The sequence below is a fragment of the Thunnus thynnus genome, chromosome 7 (genome assembly GCF_963924715.1).
Source record: "Thunnus thynnus chromosome 7, fThuThy2.1, whole genome shotgun sequence".
Taxonomy (NCBI): domain Eukaryota; kingdom Metazoa; phylum Chordata; class Actinopteri; order Scombriformes; family Scombridae; genus Thunnus; species Thunnus thynnus.
Genome location: NC_089523.1, coordinates 11,399,747 through 11,417,314, shown reverse-complemented (window position 1 = coordinate 11,417,314; position 17,568 = coordinate 11,399,747). Strand labels below are relative to the sequence as shown.

Here is a 17,568-nt window from a genome sequence, read left to right as displayed (position 1 = left end):
AGCTACGTTTCTAACAGCGAAAATGGCACTCCAAATATGAGTGCTGAGGATGTTATGGGCGAGGATACATTTTACAGTGTTTCGGCTGATTCGGACATTAAGCTGTATTTATTCAAGCCAGAGTATACGGCCGAAGAAATGCAGTGGAAAGAAGCCGCCGCTGCATTAGCCACGCAAGAGGATACAGATGGTGGGGACCATCCAGAACCTGAGCTGCTGACAGCAAACAGCGACTGGTGGTGCCTTAGCTCAAATTGTCCTCCGATGCCAAAAGAACTGAATCATTCTGCTGCAATGAATTTCAGTGTGGGCAGTTTTTGTTGGATGCTTTCGCCGACACCAACCCCGAGAGAGCCTGTGTTTGCAGTACTATGCAAGGATTTGGGGGTTGGGCATCAGAAGCTCGCGAGAAATGCATCCTGGTACATGTAGACATCGCTGGCGTGGCTCCGGGAGCAGGAAAACTCAGCTTTCTGGGTCAATATAGCACACAATGAGGAATTTATTGCTTTATCAATTGACTGCATTTACAATCAACTCTGATTGGACACCCACATAAAATGTGGTGAAAATTCCCTTTCAGACAATAAGAGAAAATAATTAGCCATCATGATGAAATAAACATACCAGGCATGACTTCACTTTCAATTTGTTGATAAAGTTGACATGGTAACAGGACAGAGGGTAAAAGTAATAATAATAATAATAATAATAATAATAATAATAATAATAATAATAGATAAATAACTTATTTATACAGAAAGGTATGCAATGAATGATAGAGTCAAAATAAATTCAATCATGAGAGGTTCAAACAATCTGTGAGACCTCGAGAACTTTGATTTATGGATGTGAAATTTTCCCAGTAAAATTAATAAATGGACAGTCCATTGAACTTTGTTTTTTTTTATTCTCTCCATAATACAGTATTACATCCTTGGCTTCCAGCTTAATTGAATGGTTGGTTTCACTGTCAAAATGACCATCAATATTGTTTCCAGAATCCTGCTGCATACTGACATTAATAAATGAGATGTTTCGCTTAGTTGTGTCCTTTTTTCTTAACAAAAAAAAAAAAAATCACATTTGTTGCGGCTGACCACGGTTTAACAGCTTTTAGCTATCTGAAATCGAAGTTTGTTGACCAGGTCGACGGTTAAATGTCATTTATTATGGCTAACGTTAGATGACGTGCAGCCAACATCCCTCACGACACACTAACTGTATAACGGTTAACTAGCTCATGTAATAGCTAACCCTAAAATGAAGAGATGTGTAGGTCAAAGACGCAAGAGCTGAACACTGAAGGTCAGCAGAAGTGTTTATTGTTAATTAGTTTCTCCACCTCACCGGTGACAGATAACGGCGGCTAACTTTAAGTCGGCATCAGTCCGATGAATGAGCGCAGCTAGCCGTTAGCTGTTGGCTAAACGGGGGAGGGGAGGTCATTCATTTGCTGCGGGTATTGACGTTTAACGTTGCAAAGAAATGAGTGTTTTAGGTTTATTTAGCTACTAGGATTTGCCCACATACCTGCAGGTGCTCCTGGAAGCGGATAGGTAGTATCTGAGCCATGTTTTTTCTTTCCTTGGGCTGCTCCGGAGTCCTGAAATTGTAGCCGTACACAGCTCGCTAGCTGGGCAGCAGCACCGCGCTAGCTACGACCTCCTCACTGTGCGTGTAGGTCGGAGCCAGTCAGTGAAAACGGAGAAAGAAAAAAAACACGATAAATGGTGATAAGGAGTGTTGTTAGACGTGTTTCCTGAAATCTAGTGTCAATAAAAATGTTCAGTGTGTCCCCCTTCTGTGTGTGTTTTCGGCACTGCATCGATGGATGGCAGTGATCTTCTGTCCAAAATCCGCAATGGCGGCGGAAACAAGCTGAGAGCCTTCCCACTCCGGAAGCATCCAGGCAACTCTGGAGGGACGCTGGCTGCGGCCCCTGCGCTCATGACCAGTAGGAGCGATTTCCAGTTCTTTCAATTAAAGCGAAAACAATACAATTAGGCTATTTTAACTCTTTACGGTTTCATAAATTTTAGCATGAATCTCCATTTAACTAAGTCTGACTTTGTACATGTACGTCAGTTCTGCCACATATTGTTTGTTTTTTTTAACACCCTCAGGCCAACAATTTACCTTCAGAGAAGAGAAACCAGCTTCTTGGGAAATAAGAACTACGAGCGAACTGTCAAATTTGGCTAAAACTAACATTTTTTTTATTTAAAGATCCCCTCCTCACATGGCGTACACACATAAACTGCTTGAAACAATAATGTGTGTCTGATATGGTTTTGTCCACGAAAAAAAATGTACAATTACCAAGTATAAAATCCTTAAATCAGCATCTACTCCTCCCTCATTAAAAATTCTACAGTCAATGAATATGCAAATATTTTTGGACACAAGATAGATACATATAGTTTTTCGTTGGGTTTTTTTTCCTTCCACTTCCTGGCCAACAATTTACCTTCAGACAAGAGAAACCAGTTTCTTGGGAAATACAAACTACAAGCAAACTGTCATTTTTGGCAAAAAGTAACTTTTTTTTTTAAATTTAAAGATCCCCTCAACACATATATCAAGACATACACACATAATCTGCCTGAACAATAATGTGTGTCTGATATGGTTTTGTCCAGGAAAAAAATTATAATTACCAAGTATAAAATCCTTAAATTGGCATCTGCTCCTTTTACCTCATTAAATATTCCACAATCAATGAATATGCAAATATTTTTCATTTCAAAAGTTTAATGGCTGGACACAAAATGTCTCCTACTTTAATGTAAAGTTCATTCTCAGTGTATATGCACTGGAGGCTTCAAGTTTCCACATCACACATGTGTAAGTTTAATGTTGGACCACGACTGGCTTCCAAACCATTTGTGATGTCATGAATCCTGCTTGTAGGCCCGCTCTTTACAACTGGATTTTCAATGAGCAAAGAGAAACTTTCCACTTTCAGCAGATGAATGTGAAAACAGCCTTCTAGTATCAAACTCTGCACATACATCATTCTGCAAAGTGGAGCCCAAATATCCAAATGAAGGAATAAGAAAAAAAAAACACTGAGTGGAGAGCAACTTTAACAAACTATCAATTTGCACATGTACATCAATTCCATCCATTTTTTTGTTTGTTTTTGTTGTTTTGTTTGTTTTTTTTATACACCTCCTTGCAAACAATTTACCTTCAGACAAGAGAAACCAGCTACAAACTACAAGCAAACTATAAAATTTGGCAAAAAATAACATTTTTTTTCAATTGAACTTGTTGGTGAAGATGTAGTCAGTCTCCACACATTAACTGTCTTCAACGTTTTAGTTTGGATCCACATTGTTGAAATTTTCAATCTGATGTGACAAAGTTAAAAAAAAAAAAAAAGAATTTAATTCAGAATTTCTATTTCACTACATTTGTAAGTCAGGCTGTAACTCAAATGTCCATATTGGCCAAACTAGTTTGTGCAAGAAGTTTGCAGTGCAATACAGCCCCAGATTCCTAAATTGAACTGGTCTGAAATCAAAGCAGTTTTACAATAAGATGCAAAAGACGACTCAAGACAAAGGAATGCATTTCAAGAAGCAGCTGTATTCGACTATAAAGGCATTTCTAATCCAGTGTCTCTAAGCTGTTTTCTTTATATTTCAGTGTAAAAAGCCTAGACTCTATTAGAAAAAATAAACAGTAAACCCAAAATAACATCTCATAAGAAAACAATCATCAAAAAAAGGAAAAAAAAAAAAAAACCCATTCACCAGTCATTTCAATTAAAATAGAAACACCATTTCATTTTTGCTAACATTTTCCCTCAAAACAAATATATATTTTTCCTTATATATATATATTTATATATTTATTCTCAAGGCAGTTGGTCATGGCCAAATTAATTGACCTCATCATGGCCATTTTTCATGTTTCGAAAGTAGAAAACATAGCTAGAATGGAAGAAATTAAACCAGCGGAAGCGCAGTATCGGACCACTGCACTGGCTAACAAATAATATCTCATTTTGAGTGAGAGGGAATAGTCTGTCAAGGCAGTGTGGCACACAGTCACACTTCCTCCGGAACAAGTGCAATGCAAAGAGAATACATTTCTCACACATCATAAAACTACAACACACTCCTCTTTCACAGCACTCAGGTTGTCCATCAGATTTCCTTTGCTTGTCTCTTCTTGCAGTAGTCAGGGAGTTGGATGGGGTATTTCCCCATCCTCGGCTGTCGTTTTTGCACCTCCAATGACCGTTAGAGGTCATGACCTACTTGCAGATGTCTAAACTGAACTAACTGTAGCAGTGTTCGAGGTTGAACAGTTGTATACTAACTGAGAAAGAGATAAAAGGTCTGTCGTCAAATCCCAGCATCTTGCTATTACAGTAAAAATGTGACTAATACGTTGTCCCTGAATACTGAGAACTGCTCTATCAGTAAATGGTGCGTCTGATAGCAGAATGAGAAGACACAAGTAGCAGGATTTCTGCAGAAAAGAGGGTTATGATGAGTATAAATGATGACAAATTGGAGGAGCAACTGTGGCTGTAGCTGTGTGCTCTGGATTGGTTCAGATGACACACAGAGGACACGAGGGGACGGGATGAATGAACATGGGAGAGATGGGATAGATGGGACCACCGCCACAATATTGGTGAGTGATCATCAAAAGTGTCAGATGGCGGCTTGAGGAGGTTCCATGGGTTACCATTTACATGAAGTGAATATGCACGATGTACACATAAGCAAGTATGCTCACATGTGTTTGTGTAAGACAGAGAGAGAGAGAGAGAGAGAAAAGAGAAAATGTGTAGGAGAAAATAAGAAATCCCTGGGCTACAAGGGAGGGTGCAGTGGAGGACAAACTCCATCTATCGCATCCCTCTGTTACACCTGACACTCAGCAGAACTATGTGCTTCTCTTTTGCAGCTCCTGAACAAAGGCTGTGAAATGGGAGAGGAGAAACACGCAGTAAGAACCAAAATCATGTTGAAGTTAAAATGGGTAAAGTTGTTTTTCGAGGGTGCAGAGTTCTCTCACCTCCGATTATTTCCTCCTTTACTTTTTGTAGTTCTTTTCGCACCTCTTCCAGGATCTCCTGCAGAAAAAAACAATTCACAGTCAGTCACAATTCTACGGACGTCAGGCATAGCCCCTCCAGTCAATAAGTGATGCTACTGGGCAAACAAGAACATTACCTGTTTCATTTTTTCTAAATCCGAGTCATCCATTCCGCCTGCGTCGTTACTGTTGGCTGCGGGCTTTGCCCTGTAAGATGAGGAGAAACAAATACAGAGATTTTGTATTTCACAAAAAGCTAAGAAGGTCCATGGCATTGCATTGACAGGCCCAGTGTCAGACAAATCACCACAGTACTGCAAGGAAGAAGGAATAGTCCCACAAGGTTGCAGAGAGAAGACACACACCCAGAGATGGAGTGAGGGTTAACCTATCTATGCTCATTAACCTACCTTTTTGAACTGATAAACTTTGGGAAAAGTTGAGAATGATTTAGAATCAAATTATATATGATTACTGATATATATATTGAAATAAATCTGGTTGGACCAATTCTGAAAGCATTTGTTTTTGCATACATGTGTAACTAATCACCTTATTGTTATCACTGGCTGGACTTGATCCATCTTTTAACTACTATAGTTGCACACACTTCCCTCAATTATATAGACAAGTCATAAAAGCCAGCTATTAAACCAGAAAAGTAGAAAAGTCAGAGTTAGTTTACACAGGAGGACAACACCAACCCCAGCACTCAGAACTGACGAGTACAAATGAGCACACAGTCAGGTTCCTATCTACTTTTCAGGAAGAACACACTCAGTTGGTGCCCCCACAAGTCCCTTGGGTGCATGCCATTCTCTGATCCATTAGGGGGTGCTATCAACTGTAAAATACGCTACCCCAGTAGGCTGCAGTGATGCTGCGCTAACCTGAAGAGAAAAGAAAGGCAAGGGGAGCTAAGGTCATGAGTGAACAGGACAGCATGTATACCTGGAACCTTGGGACAATGAGGGAGTGGAGTCCATGCTCTTGGTGATGGAGTTATTCCTGTTAGTGAGACACACACACTCTTCTCTTAGAATTGAAATGGCAGACATTCACACACAAAAGCACATTTATCCACGGGCGCAAATACATACACACATGTTCACGCAATCGCACGCACACTGATGGAAAACTACTCTTAAGATGAGTTCAAACATGAGACACCGAACGCCCGGGGGTTTCAGGTGTACTGATGATGGCAGAATGGAAATAAGTGAATCATGAATTACCTGTTCATAGACAATTTCTCCCAAGGTCTTCTTATGGTGTCTGAGAAAGAGAATGTATGAAATCATGAGCTGTTAATATTAACTTTGTATATCATGTAAAATTAATGTTGGAGAATAAATGTAGGTGGCATCCTACGGATAAAAATATTGAGTTCTCACCGGTTTGACCTTGAGGCTCTGAATCATCCTGTATAGAAAAGAACAAGACGTGTTACGAGTAAGTCATCATCAAGCTGTTTCTATTTTTTTTTAAAGACTATCACTTATAAAAACACATTATATATTTGGTGTTCTTTGCTGGATTTACAATAATTCGTCAGGAGCAGCCACTTACATTGTCTTGTGTCTTCATGGGTGGCTTCTCTCCAGTGTCTGCCGCTTTTCTCCTGATGTAAAGAGAAATCATTTGTCAAACAATGTAGAAGAAATTTAGTTGTGAACGATATATACTGTAGTTTTGAATACCAAAGCAGAAAGACCTTGAATGAAGACACTACTTAATATAGAACGTGAAACAGAATAAGTCTAACTGTTTATTTTTGGAGTTTGGACACTGGATATTTTATGCGACTGCAAACTTGTGGTGGCACCCACCTTCGTGCCAAGATGGCACTCATCTCACCCATCAGACCACCTCCTCCTCCTCCTCCTCCTCCTCCAATAGAGGAATTGCTGTTGCGGTTGGAGTCAGCTCTGCTTATTGAAGTTGCAGGGGCTGCGTCCTCCTGCTGATGGCAGCAAATAGCAAATAAGAGTTCAGCTGACATTGTCAAGGCAATGACTCAATAAGCACTGATGGATGCATGTTTCATAGCTCTGCATGTTGGAGCAACTCTGAGATTGGATCAATACAACATCAGAATTCCATTTGCATAGTTAGAAAAGCACAAAATGGCTTCAGTGATTGTCCGTTATGTTAATCTTGCCTACAATAAGTACAGAGTACAGTAACAGAGCTGTCAAAATCCACACAGTCTTGAAACTGTTTAGCTTCATACTCACTTTAGATACTTTGCGGAGCTTGGCTCCTGCGAGGGCAGCCGCCAAGCCCCCAGCTCCCCCACCGTCCCCACCACCAAGGCCACCTCCTCCTCCTGCAGAGGGCAGGGGCGGGGCTGGCGGAGGTGCTATGGGAGGGGGTCCCGGAGGGGGAGGGATGCCAGCGGCCGGTGGAGGGCCAGGGGGTGGAGGAGGGGCCGGTGGAGGAGGGGGGCCTCCAGTGGCCAACGGTGGAGCTGGAGGAATAGGGACTAAAAACAGAGAGGCACCATCAGTAACCATTCACAAACGATTTAGTGAAAACAGTCTAGTTACACACCGATGATGGTGTGATGCAGGTGCACCATCATGTAAATTATAAAGTGTGATGGTCCCTCTAACAGACGGTACCAGCACTAAACCCAAGTCCACAATGGTGAGTGTAACATGGGGAAATTTTTGGTCCTAAATCAGACCATGAGATATGTTTAAAGACTGATTTTGAGCTTTGGCAACCAAAGACAGCCAGCATCTAAATTCTGACAGAATCAGAAATTTAGGACAAAATTGTCACAATGTGCTGCGAAACACATCTAGAAACTGAGCTATCAGAACACAACCTGAAATGACACAGAACACAGGCTGATGCAATTTTGCCATTTGACGCCAAAGCTTGTTTTTTTTGTTGTTGATTACATCTCCACCTGCATTTTTTTTTTTCTATTGTCATGCTATGATTCACATGACTTTTATCGCACACTTTGACTTGCCCCACAATTGGTCTGATAAAGTCTGACACAGATTATGACCAAGCTTTAATTACACCAATCTCATACAGTCTGACTTGTAATAAACCTGTAAGATCACTGTTATCTCACAGTATATAGGGGCTTGGGGAATGAGAAGTACTGCGTTAACAAAAGAAATTGCAATTCTGGCGCCACACATTTACCTGGGAAAAAGACTATGAGGAACTACTAAGCCTGTACTGTGCTGTAAATGCAGTCATGCTGACCAGCCCAGGTGTTTCCTGACCTGCACCGCCTTGTCTCTCCAGTCTCTCCCTTTCCTGCCGCTCCCGCTCCTGTCTTTCTCTCTCCTGGCGCTCCCGATCCTGCTGTTCCAACCTCTGCTGCTCCAACCTACGGACACACAAACACATCCGTCAGCGACAAATATACATAAACATGCTAAACATAAAATGAGTGGATGAAAAGGACAGATTAATTAAGTTGAAAGTTCTATTTAATTTGGGTGTAACCATGAGATAAAGCTAAGGGGTAAGAGAGCAAAGGGGCATGTCAGACAATGCCAGCTTTCAGCCATCCCCAATTAATCTGCAAATGTCCAGCAGATTATTGGATTATTTATGCAACATCCATTGTTTTCGAACAATTTTGTCTAATTACAGTATTTGGCATTAGTGTGGAGTGCTAAAAATCAGGATTTGTATTCAATATACCGACTACAATAAAAAGGATATGAGGTGGATTTCACAGATTCTGATTAGCCTCCTGCTGAAAAGTCCACAGCTGGACACGGTGGCCTAATTCAAGCTGCCTCACTTCTCTACTGCTCCCTCCCTTCTCCCCCAACACATCTGCCACTCAGCAACGGCAGCTGTATGCAGGACATCACACAATGTACATATACACCCCACATGCACAGGTCCACACACATGCACACAATCATACACACAAAGTCCCAGTCGGTGTGATTTAAAGCACTGCTGATCGACTTAGGCAGTGTGCCCAGGAAAGGGGGAGGGGAAATCCCGTCCACATCTTTTTTTCCAGCTTTTTTTTATTTGATACTGGTGAATATTGTGACTCTTCTATTTCTTTGCTCATCACACCTAAAAGCATAAGTGCAAATAATATCCATTAGTACCTACATCTATGCTATAATTCAAAAAGGTTTTAATGTCAGTGCTTTACTCCCTAAGCCACAGCATGTCAGCAGCCACTGGGACGACTAGTCATTTGACAGATAGTCCCTCTGGCCAATCACAAAGCCTCCCCGACTGTGCAACATATTACCTTTTAGTCTAAATGAGATTAAAAGGTTAATGCCTGGTCTGTGCAGGCATGCATGCACGGTGCCACCACAACGTCTCACTGGGCGAACAGATAAATGGATGGAGAGAAGGTGGGGCTGATGTGAGAGGTGTCCGCCTTGCTGTCTTTTTAACCTTTAACCTACGGGGGCTGACTGAGGGTTTAGCAGTGTCAAGCTAATGCCATCAAATCTTCTACATATGCGTGTGTGCAAAACTGTGCCAATGGGACTACCGCAAAGCCAAGACAGCTTGACTTGCTATTGATTGTTATGCAACTAAACCCAGAGGATACTTCGCTGAAGCTGGGTTAGAGACGTCTAACTTCACATGACCTCGAAGACCGGCGTACTTGTCTGAATGGCAAAAACAACATCCAAAGCAAATCTCCTTTTTAAAACAAATACTGACAATGCTTTTCTGGTCTGCTGCAGATCCAGAAGAAACTAGGCTATGTTGACAGAGTTACCAGTTGGATACATTGCATGTTTACGCTGAATTAGGCCCAAAAGATATCGGAGGGAATTTAAATTAAAATGTCCGGCAGTATATTAGAATTGGCAATGTGAAACACAAATGTGTAGCATTTAGAAGAAGTGTGAAGATTTGGTACCTCCGCTGTTGTTCAAGCTCTTCTGGAGATGGTCCGTTTGACACTGGGCGGGGAAGGGTTGCATAGCCTGACATATATAATGGAAATGAAAGAGAAAATAGAACAAAAGGATTAGACGTCGCTGTGATGGTTGAACAATTATGACTCTTTGACATGTATCCAGCATGTTTATGTGCTTTTATTGGTGTACACACCTTTTCTAGTCATTCAGTGGATTGTGCAAAGTCTGTGTAACTTGTGATATGACGATAAAGCAGAAAAGGTTGGCGTACACCAATCAAGTTTAAGTACTTTATGGTATTTTCTTTTTAACTACTCAGTTGACACACTGGTGGACAGGAGTGGAGAGGCAGGTTACTGTTCACACTAATCTTGGATAACTGCTATTATTTAACACATTACAATTGAGAAAAAAATATGCAACCAAATACCAAAGAGTACTAATGTTGCATCACACTGTATAGGCAAAGCTAAATAACATAAAACATTGAAGAAAAAATAAAAGGCAAAATCTGAAAACACACAATGGGATGGCCTCATTAATGAATCATGTTTTCTTATTTTCTTAGACGACTGATTTGTTCCTCCCATGTGAAAGTCTTGGTGAATCAGGTTTGCTCTTAAATTAGATGCATTTTCCAGGAAATCCCTCATAAATAAGCACCCAAATTATCCTACATAGGGGCAGCAATCTTCAGTTGCTGTGTGCCAACATCTGTATACAGAAAGTAAAACTAGTACATCAAAAAACATCTGTGGGCTATCAGGGCACAATTTGAGGGTGGCAGGACACAGATATGAAACTACTGATATGGGTAAGCAAAGAGGATCTAAAACTCAGAGACATTGCACTTATCTTTTGGCAACAGAATAAAAAAAAATACACATTTTCCAAAACAAAGCAGTATTTCATTCGCCGTTTCTATTATCTATTCACCAGTAGTCACACATGTAAATTACTTTCTTCCCTAGCTAACATTTTGGAAATAAGAGGCGCATAAGATCAAATCTGTCCATACAAGTCTTTCATAAATAAAGCTCAATAAATGTAAATTAAACAAAAACAAAAGTATGGCTACTGAAGCCGATGCCAATAGAAATATAGTGAGCATGAGCACCTGCGTCTGCCAAGGAGTTGAGCACTTCCAGAGCGTGTGCCATGCCATTGGCGAATAGAGCAGCATCCTCCTTGCTGCCAAAGTTGAGCCCCCACACCTGTCGAGCGTCCCGCCACTGGTGGAAATTAGGTGTGGCCTGGTTGTACTTCAGACCTCTCACGATTGGACAGTTTATAACCACCTGGGGAAGGAGGAGGACAGAGGGTCAATACAAGGATTATTCTGGTAGAACTGGAGAGCAACATTAGTACTTTGGCGAGCTCTAATCAGTATCAGGAGTTAAAGTTCAAAACCAAAGGAACAAGGAACAGAAAGCAGATCGTTTCTGGGAGCTGTATTCTTCACTCAAAACTGGAAAACTATTAAAAAAAACCCACATCCCCTTCTTATGCAAAAAAATGCAGTGGCCACTTTATTTTTGTTGGATCATCCTGGTTTATATTCCACCCAGCAGGTGGCGTGAAGCCTATGAACCAGGAGGGAAAAAAAATGTTCTGGGTTTGAGCATTGCCTGAATGTGCTGACGCGCCATTTCACTATTTGTTTAACAGCCTCTGGATTCCACAGAGCAGAGAGGAAGAGAGGAAACCCTGTCAGGGTGAATATCATAGTGGGCAACATGCACTGAAAAAAAAAAAAAAAAAAGGGTAACAAGTTCAGCTGCCAGCCCAGAAAGCGGTATTCTTAACCTCTCCACAATCCTGTCAAAAGGCCAGAAAGAAAGGAGGAGCAGACTGAAGATGTGACCAGAAACACGCTTAACAAATGGGATAAAATGAAGAGCACTGATTTGTTTTTAAGTTAAAGAAAGCAGCGTGTGTCAAAAAGCCTGAACGCCTGCAGAAAAACCTTAATACCATGGTTCCACTTGTGTCTTAATCATACAATCAGGCCGCGATGCATAAAGAAAATTGAAAAGACAAGCATACAAACAGCAAACAGTTACTCTATATGCAGCCAGTCAGAGAGAAAGAACAGGAGCTAAAGGGGAAAACAGAGACATACTATATTCTCTCTCTCATTAGCTTCTTGGTTCTTTCATCCTCCGCCAAGTTTTATGTCTCGATCAGACACACATATAGTGAAAATAGGCCTTATTGGGTATCAGGCTTCTTTCTAAATTGTCACAGGAAGTGGTTGAACAGGCTAACTATGTCACAGGAAACATCATCCACTTTAAGACCTGTCTCTGGGGAACACTTAAGAGTCTTGAATGTTTAAAGAAAGAGAGGCACTGAAGCAGCAGGGAGAGCAGGGGCGCAGTCAAGAATAGACCCACCCAAACTCAGTTTACCCAGCTTTTTTAAAACTTGGAAGCTGCCCACCGTTATCTGCTGACTCATAATCGGGTGATAATGACAGAGAAATCCTATTTGTTCTTTTTTTTTCTTACATGCGTGTGGCTTCTACTCAGGTCTCCGTATTCACTGTGCCCGAAACGAACTCTACGTTCCGCAAAATTTCAGCTTTAGGTCCGAGTGTGATAATGTGCTGTCAGTCCATGAAAACCAGCACAAAGATTCTGTACAGGCCTACTATTTAAGACCATGGCTCATATAAGACTCAATACAATCACATTCTTGTGTTGTGGCTATGACTTAAGTATCTTGATATCCCTGCATTGTCTCTGTAAATGGTTTTACAGATGTCTTCATTAACCTTTAATAAATTGAATTGGTTTTACACAGATTTAGGTGTATTTTCCACTGAGGTTACTGAGAACTGTATGAAATCAGGTTCCGATTTTAGAACATTTTAGAAGCCCATCTGTGAACTCACTCTTGTGTTACAGATCCCCAAAGCACAAAAAAACCCCACTTATAGCAACTACCACTGCTGACAAAACAAACAACGGTGCTGTCATGTTGAGGAATTTCAGCGAGGAAGAAACAATAAATCCTGTGCGCCTTATCCTCTTTTTGAGGATAAGGTGCACATATGAGGATTTATGATTGGTTGAAATAAAATAAACAAGCAGAGGCGATGAGCTGTTGCCTCTGCTGAAACTGAACTTGAAATTTCATGCTGGTGAACAGTCCATGATGCCATATGTGCATTAATGTAAATAACTGACCAAATGAATGCACATAAAAAAGCAATAAAATCATACAGGGATTGACAATAATGCCTTCTTAGGTATCTCCAATAAAATGATCATAGTATATACAGTAAATATTCTCTATAATCACCCAAACCTAGTGTGTTGTATCACATAGATAGTGATACTGTAAATGAATGGGCACATACAGTGCATTCAGAAACTACTCAGACCCCTTCACTTCTTTCACATTTTGTTATGTTGCAGCCTTATGCTAAAATCATTTAAATTCATTTTTGCCCCTCATCAGTCTACACTCAATACCCCATAATGACAAAGCGAAAACATAATTTTAGAAATGTTTTCGAATTTATTAAAAAGGAAAAACTGAAATATCACACTGACATAACTATTCAGATCCTTTGCTATGACACTTGAAATTTAGCTCAAGTGCCTTCCATCTCTCTTTATCATCCTTGAGATGTTTCTACACCTTGATTAGAGTCCATCTGTGGTATATTCAATTGATTGGACATGATTTGGATATCAGAGCATAAACCAAGCCATGAGGTTGAAGGAACTGCCTGCAGAGCTCAGAGACAGAATGGTGTCGAGGCACAGATCTGGGGAAGGCTACAAAAACATTTCTGCTGCATTGAAGGTTCCCTGGAGCACAGCGGCCTCCATAATTCTTAATAGAAGAGTTTGGAACAACCAGGACTCTTTCTAGAGCTGGCCACCCGGCCAAAATGAGCAACTGGGGGAGAAGGGCCTTGGTAAGAGAGGTGACCAAGAACCCGATGGTTACTCTGGCTGAGCTCCAGAGATCCTGTGTGGAGATGGGAAAAACTTACAAAAGGTCAACCATCACTGCAACACTCCATTGATCTGGGCTTTATGGCAGAGTGGCCAGCCGGAAGCCTCTCCTCAGTGAAAGACAAAGGAAAGCCTGCTTGGAGTTTGCAAAAAAGCACCTAAAAGACTCTCGGACTGTGAGAAACAAGATTCTCTGGTCTGATGAAACTAAGATTGGACTGGTTGACCTCAATTCTAAGCACCACAGCTGGAGGAAACTAGGCACCGCTCATCACCTGCCCAATACCATCCCAATGGTGAAGCACGGTGGTGGCGGCAGCAGCATCATGCTGTGGGGGTGTTTTTCAGCGGCAGGGACTAGGACTGGGACAGGTCAGGGTTGAGGGAAAGCTGAATGGAGCAAAGTACAGAGATATCCTTAATGAAAACCTGTACCAGAGCACCCAGGACCTTAGACTGGGCGAAATGTTCACCTTCCAACAGGACAGTGACCCTAAGCACACAGCCAAAACAATGCAGGAGTGGCTTAGGGACAACTCTGTGAATGACCTTGAGTGGCTCAGCCAGAGCCCTGACTTGAACCAAATCCAACATCTCTGGAGAGACCTGAAAATGGCTGCCCTCTGACAGTCCCCATCCAACCTGACAGAGCTTGAGAGGATCTGCAGAGAAGAATGTCAGAAAATCCCCAAATCCAGGTGTACAAAGCTTGTTGCGTCATACCCAAGAAGACTCGTGGCTGTAATCGCTGCCAAAAGTGCTTCAACCAAGTAACCAAGAGTAAAGGCTCTGAATACTCATGTCAATGTGATATTTCAGTTTTTCCTTTATAATGAATTTGCAAAAATTTCTAAAATCCTGTTTTCACTTTGTCACTATGGGGTGTTGAGTGTAGATTCATGAGGGGAAAAAAATGAATTTAAATGATTTTAGCATAAGGTTGCAACATAATGTGAAGAAAGTGAAGGTGTCTGAATACTTTCTGAATGCACTGCATAAAGATAGACTGTCTCACACTTACTCAGACGCCCCGAGGCACAGGACACCACAGACGCCCACGGGCCGTATGACAGAGATGCATGAATAAACTACATGCTCACATTTCCAGAGGCAAACTCATACACACACACAAATTTCCTCAGAAACACAGCCTGCCAAAAGCTGGCAGATGTACCTGCTGGTCTGTCTGCATCTTGCGTCCCACTATCCTGAAGGCATTGTTGGAGGGGTTGTGATAGATCTGGACTCTGCTGAAGGTCTGGGGTCCAGTGCCTGCCGGCAGCCACTTCTTATTGCCATCGTCATAGATCATCACAGTGGCCCGAGCCTGGCAAATACTCGACTCACTGGAAGAGAGAGGGCGAGACAGACACAAAGTTGGATTTAGAACACAGCAGGAGTGAGTTTTGAGAGTATGATGTTGATAAGTGACTCTAAAACAAATCCCTCCTTCAAGAAGGTAGCGACAACCAAGCTTCATGTTTTACAGATAAACTGTATGAACTAACTGCTTCATATTTATAAAGGCTTGCTTCCCTCGAGATAAGGAAGAGGTTATAAGTGTGTGCCTCAGAGCAAAACGTGCTGGCAGCTGCGAGATGAATGTAGAGCCACAAAAATGAAACCACAAATGGTTTGTGGTAGTTACATCTGATAATGCATATGAAGAATCTTAACCGCCGCTACCACAAACATAGATGGTTTATTTTTTTTATGATTACAGCCAAGAAGATCTATAAAAATGAGCAGATCTCTGCATCTTGCAACTATGAAAATGAATCAGCATCTGCTAGATGTAGGTCATGAAGGTCTGTTAAGACACATACAGTATTTCTCATCCATTCTGCCCTTGAAGAAGGACAAGGTATTATGAACTTCAGTTCTGATACATTATCTAATGACCAAATCAGTTTCCGGCTAATTGTTTGTGTTAAACGTGATAATAAAAAGTTGCAGAACCCTATTTGGTGAAAAGACTTGTGTGCGTGTGTGTGTGTGTGTGTGTGACCACAACTTAATATCATCATTTTTCCACAGTGCAGTGCTGTTAAATATGATATGTAGTGTCGACTGCAGCTGGAAGGAATGAAGCAAACACAGAGGGAGAATCAAGTGAGGAGGAACTGGAGACTCCGGATGGACAACCAGACCAAAAACACTCTATAAACAAACCATTTTAGAGACGGGAGCCAGTCGTTCCAGGCTAGCATGGCCTCATCTTGTCTAACTCACACGATCACAATAGAGTGCCACTGACACACACACTACTATGATAGATCACACAGGTTTCTGAGCTTCAGACGGACCCACAGGCTGCCTGGTGTAGACAACTACACCAAACATCTCCAGGTCCTCCTTTAGCATGTGTATCAGACATCATAAGCGTATAATTGAAGTTTTTAGAAACAGCACAGACTGGAGCAAGAGTTGATGAAGAGTAGAGTAGAGAGGGATGGTGGTGCACATGTGCAAAAATGTTTTGACACGTATACAAGAGGTACAAAGTGAAAGACCAAGAGAGGAAATGCAATGAAGTGTTGATTTGAGAGGAGAAAAAGAGATTAGTTTGATCCCAAACAAGATGGGGGACGAGACAACAATGGAGGCTGACAAAGACAGGAAGCTGTGCCGAGGCTCTGGAATCTTCCACCTGCTCTACATCAGCCTCCAACTCCTCACACTTTGTGGGAAAACATGCACTTTGAGATCAATGACAAAACATTTATTTATAGTTCCGTGCAGTCAGGATGCACACGAGTTAAAGCGGACTCAGGTATGCCCGCTTGTATGCAAAATTAGGTAACAACATTGAAGTGTCTGCACGCAGGTTTGCATTTCAGACACTGAGATCTAAAGATAAAAGTTCCATATAGACCAAATACTAACATTTCTAAACCACAACAAAAACTGCAAACAATTTGCAAGTTTTTTTGGTATAAAAGAACAGTGCAGAAGATGAAAGGCAGCACAGACACACACAGGAACAAAAAGGTGGTTGGCTGTCAATTCTAATTTTTAACCATTCCTCCCCCACCTCTCTTTATTTGCCCCCCTATGCTCTCCCTATAGTCCCCTAATCCATCCCTTCCTCCTCTCCCCCTCCATCTGTCCCGCCCGTGATACAATCTGCTACTTCCTGTGACACAGCACCAAAGCCACAACCCACTTCCTGCTGCCAACCCTGCCTAATAAGGACTGCCTCAGCCTGAAAAATCAATGTACACACACACACACACAAACACACACAGGTCCTATATTTTCCAACCAGATGATAACATTTAAATTTAGTCCATGTTAACTGGAAATTACATGTCTGCTAGGAAGGATAAATGAACATAAGGAGAGAATTATGAGGAAAGATTTATGCTTTGATGGCTGGATGTTTGGGAGGCTGGCTCATCTCCAGTCAGGAACTACTCAAAAAAAAAATTAGGCCTATAAAAATCCCTTTAAAAAACATTCTTTGAATAACTTGAAACATTAAACGTAACCTGCCTGTGTATCGGGTGGGAGAGGTTTACACGATCGCATGTCAGAAAGCTGCTGGTGTGCTGTCAATCACATTAAAATGTGTTGTATAAACTTTGACACCTTCCTGTGATTGTGTAAGTAAATTGGCACACATCTTAGCAACATGTTAGTCCCATTTTTTC

General features: G+C 41.4%; 2 protein-coding genes and 1 long non-coding RNA gene across 7 annotated transcripts in view; 1 reads left to right on the top strand and 2 right to left on the bottom strand.

The window, feature by feature from the left end:
* Positions 1-1,872, bottom strand: part of LOC137185857 (clathrin heavy chain 1-like) — a 30,282-nt gene extending 28,410 nt beyond the window's left edge. For 2 of the 3 annotated variants that reach the window (XM_067594296.1, XM_067594297.1), the window contains exon 1: positions 1,534-1,871. In XM_067594296.1, the coding sequence (XP_067450397.1) occupies positions 1,534-1,575 (42 nt within the window). In that variant the 5' untranslated portion in view covers positions 1,576-1,871. Of the gene's footprint in view, positions 1-1,533 lie in introns of all 3 variants that reach the window. The other variant, XM_067594298.1, reaches the window with a different exon arrangement.
* LOC137185864 (uncharacterized) lies at positions 761-2,346 on the top strand. The gene is made up of 3 exons (XR_010928925.1): positions 761-1,308; positions 1,842-1,957; positions 2,127-2,346. It is a non-coding gene; the product is annotated as an uncharacterized lncRNA (long non-coding RNA).
* A 1,228-nt stretch (positions 2,347-3,574) lies between these two features.
* Positions 3,575-17,568, bottom strand: part of vaspb (vasodilator stimulated phosphoprotein b) — a 28,242-nt gene continuing 14,248 nt past the window's right edge. The window contains exons 2-14 of one of the 3 annotated variants that reach the window (XM_067594304.1): positions 15,090-15,261; positions 11,062-11,242; positions 9,944-10,010; positions 8,310-8,416; positions 7,299-7,546; positions 6,891-7,021; positions 6,631-6,682; positions 6,456-6,483; positions 6,297-6,336; positions 6,013-6,069; positions 5,199-5,268; positions 5,041-5,098; positions 3,575-4,943 (exon numbers count right to left, since the gene is read on the bottom strand). In XM_067594304.1, coding sequence (XP_067450405.1) covers positions 4,909-4,943; positions 5,041-5,098; positions 5,199-5,268; positions 6,013-6,069; positions 6,297-6,336; positions 6,456-6,483; positions 6,631-6,682; positions 6,891-7,021; positions 7,299-7,546; positions 8,310-8,416; positions 9,944-10,010; positions 11,062-11,242; positions 15,090-15,261 — 1,246 coding nt within the window. In that variant the 3' untranslated portion in view covers positions 3,575-4,908. Of the gene's footprint in view, positions 4,944-5,040; positions 5,099-5,198; positions 5,269-6,012; positions 6,070-6,296; positions 6,337-6,455; positions 6,484-6,630; positions 6,683-6,890; positions 7,025-7,298; positions 7,547-8,309; positions 8,417-9,943; positions 10,011-11,061; positions 11,243-15,089; positions 15,262-17,568 lie in introns of all 3 variants that reach the window. The other 2 variants (XM_067594303.1, XM_067594305.1) reach the window with 2 other exon arrangements.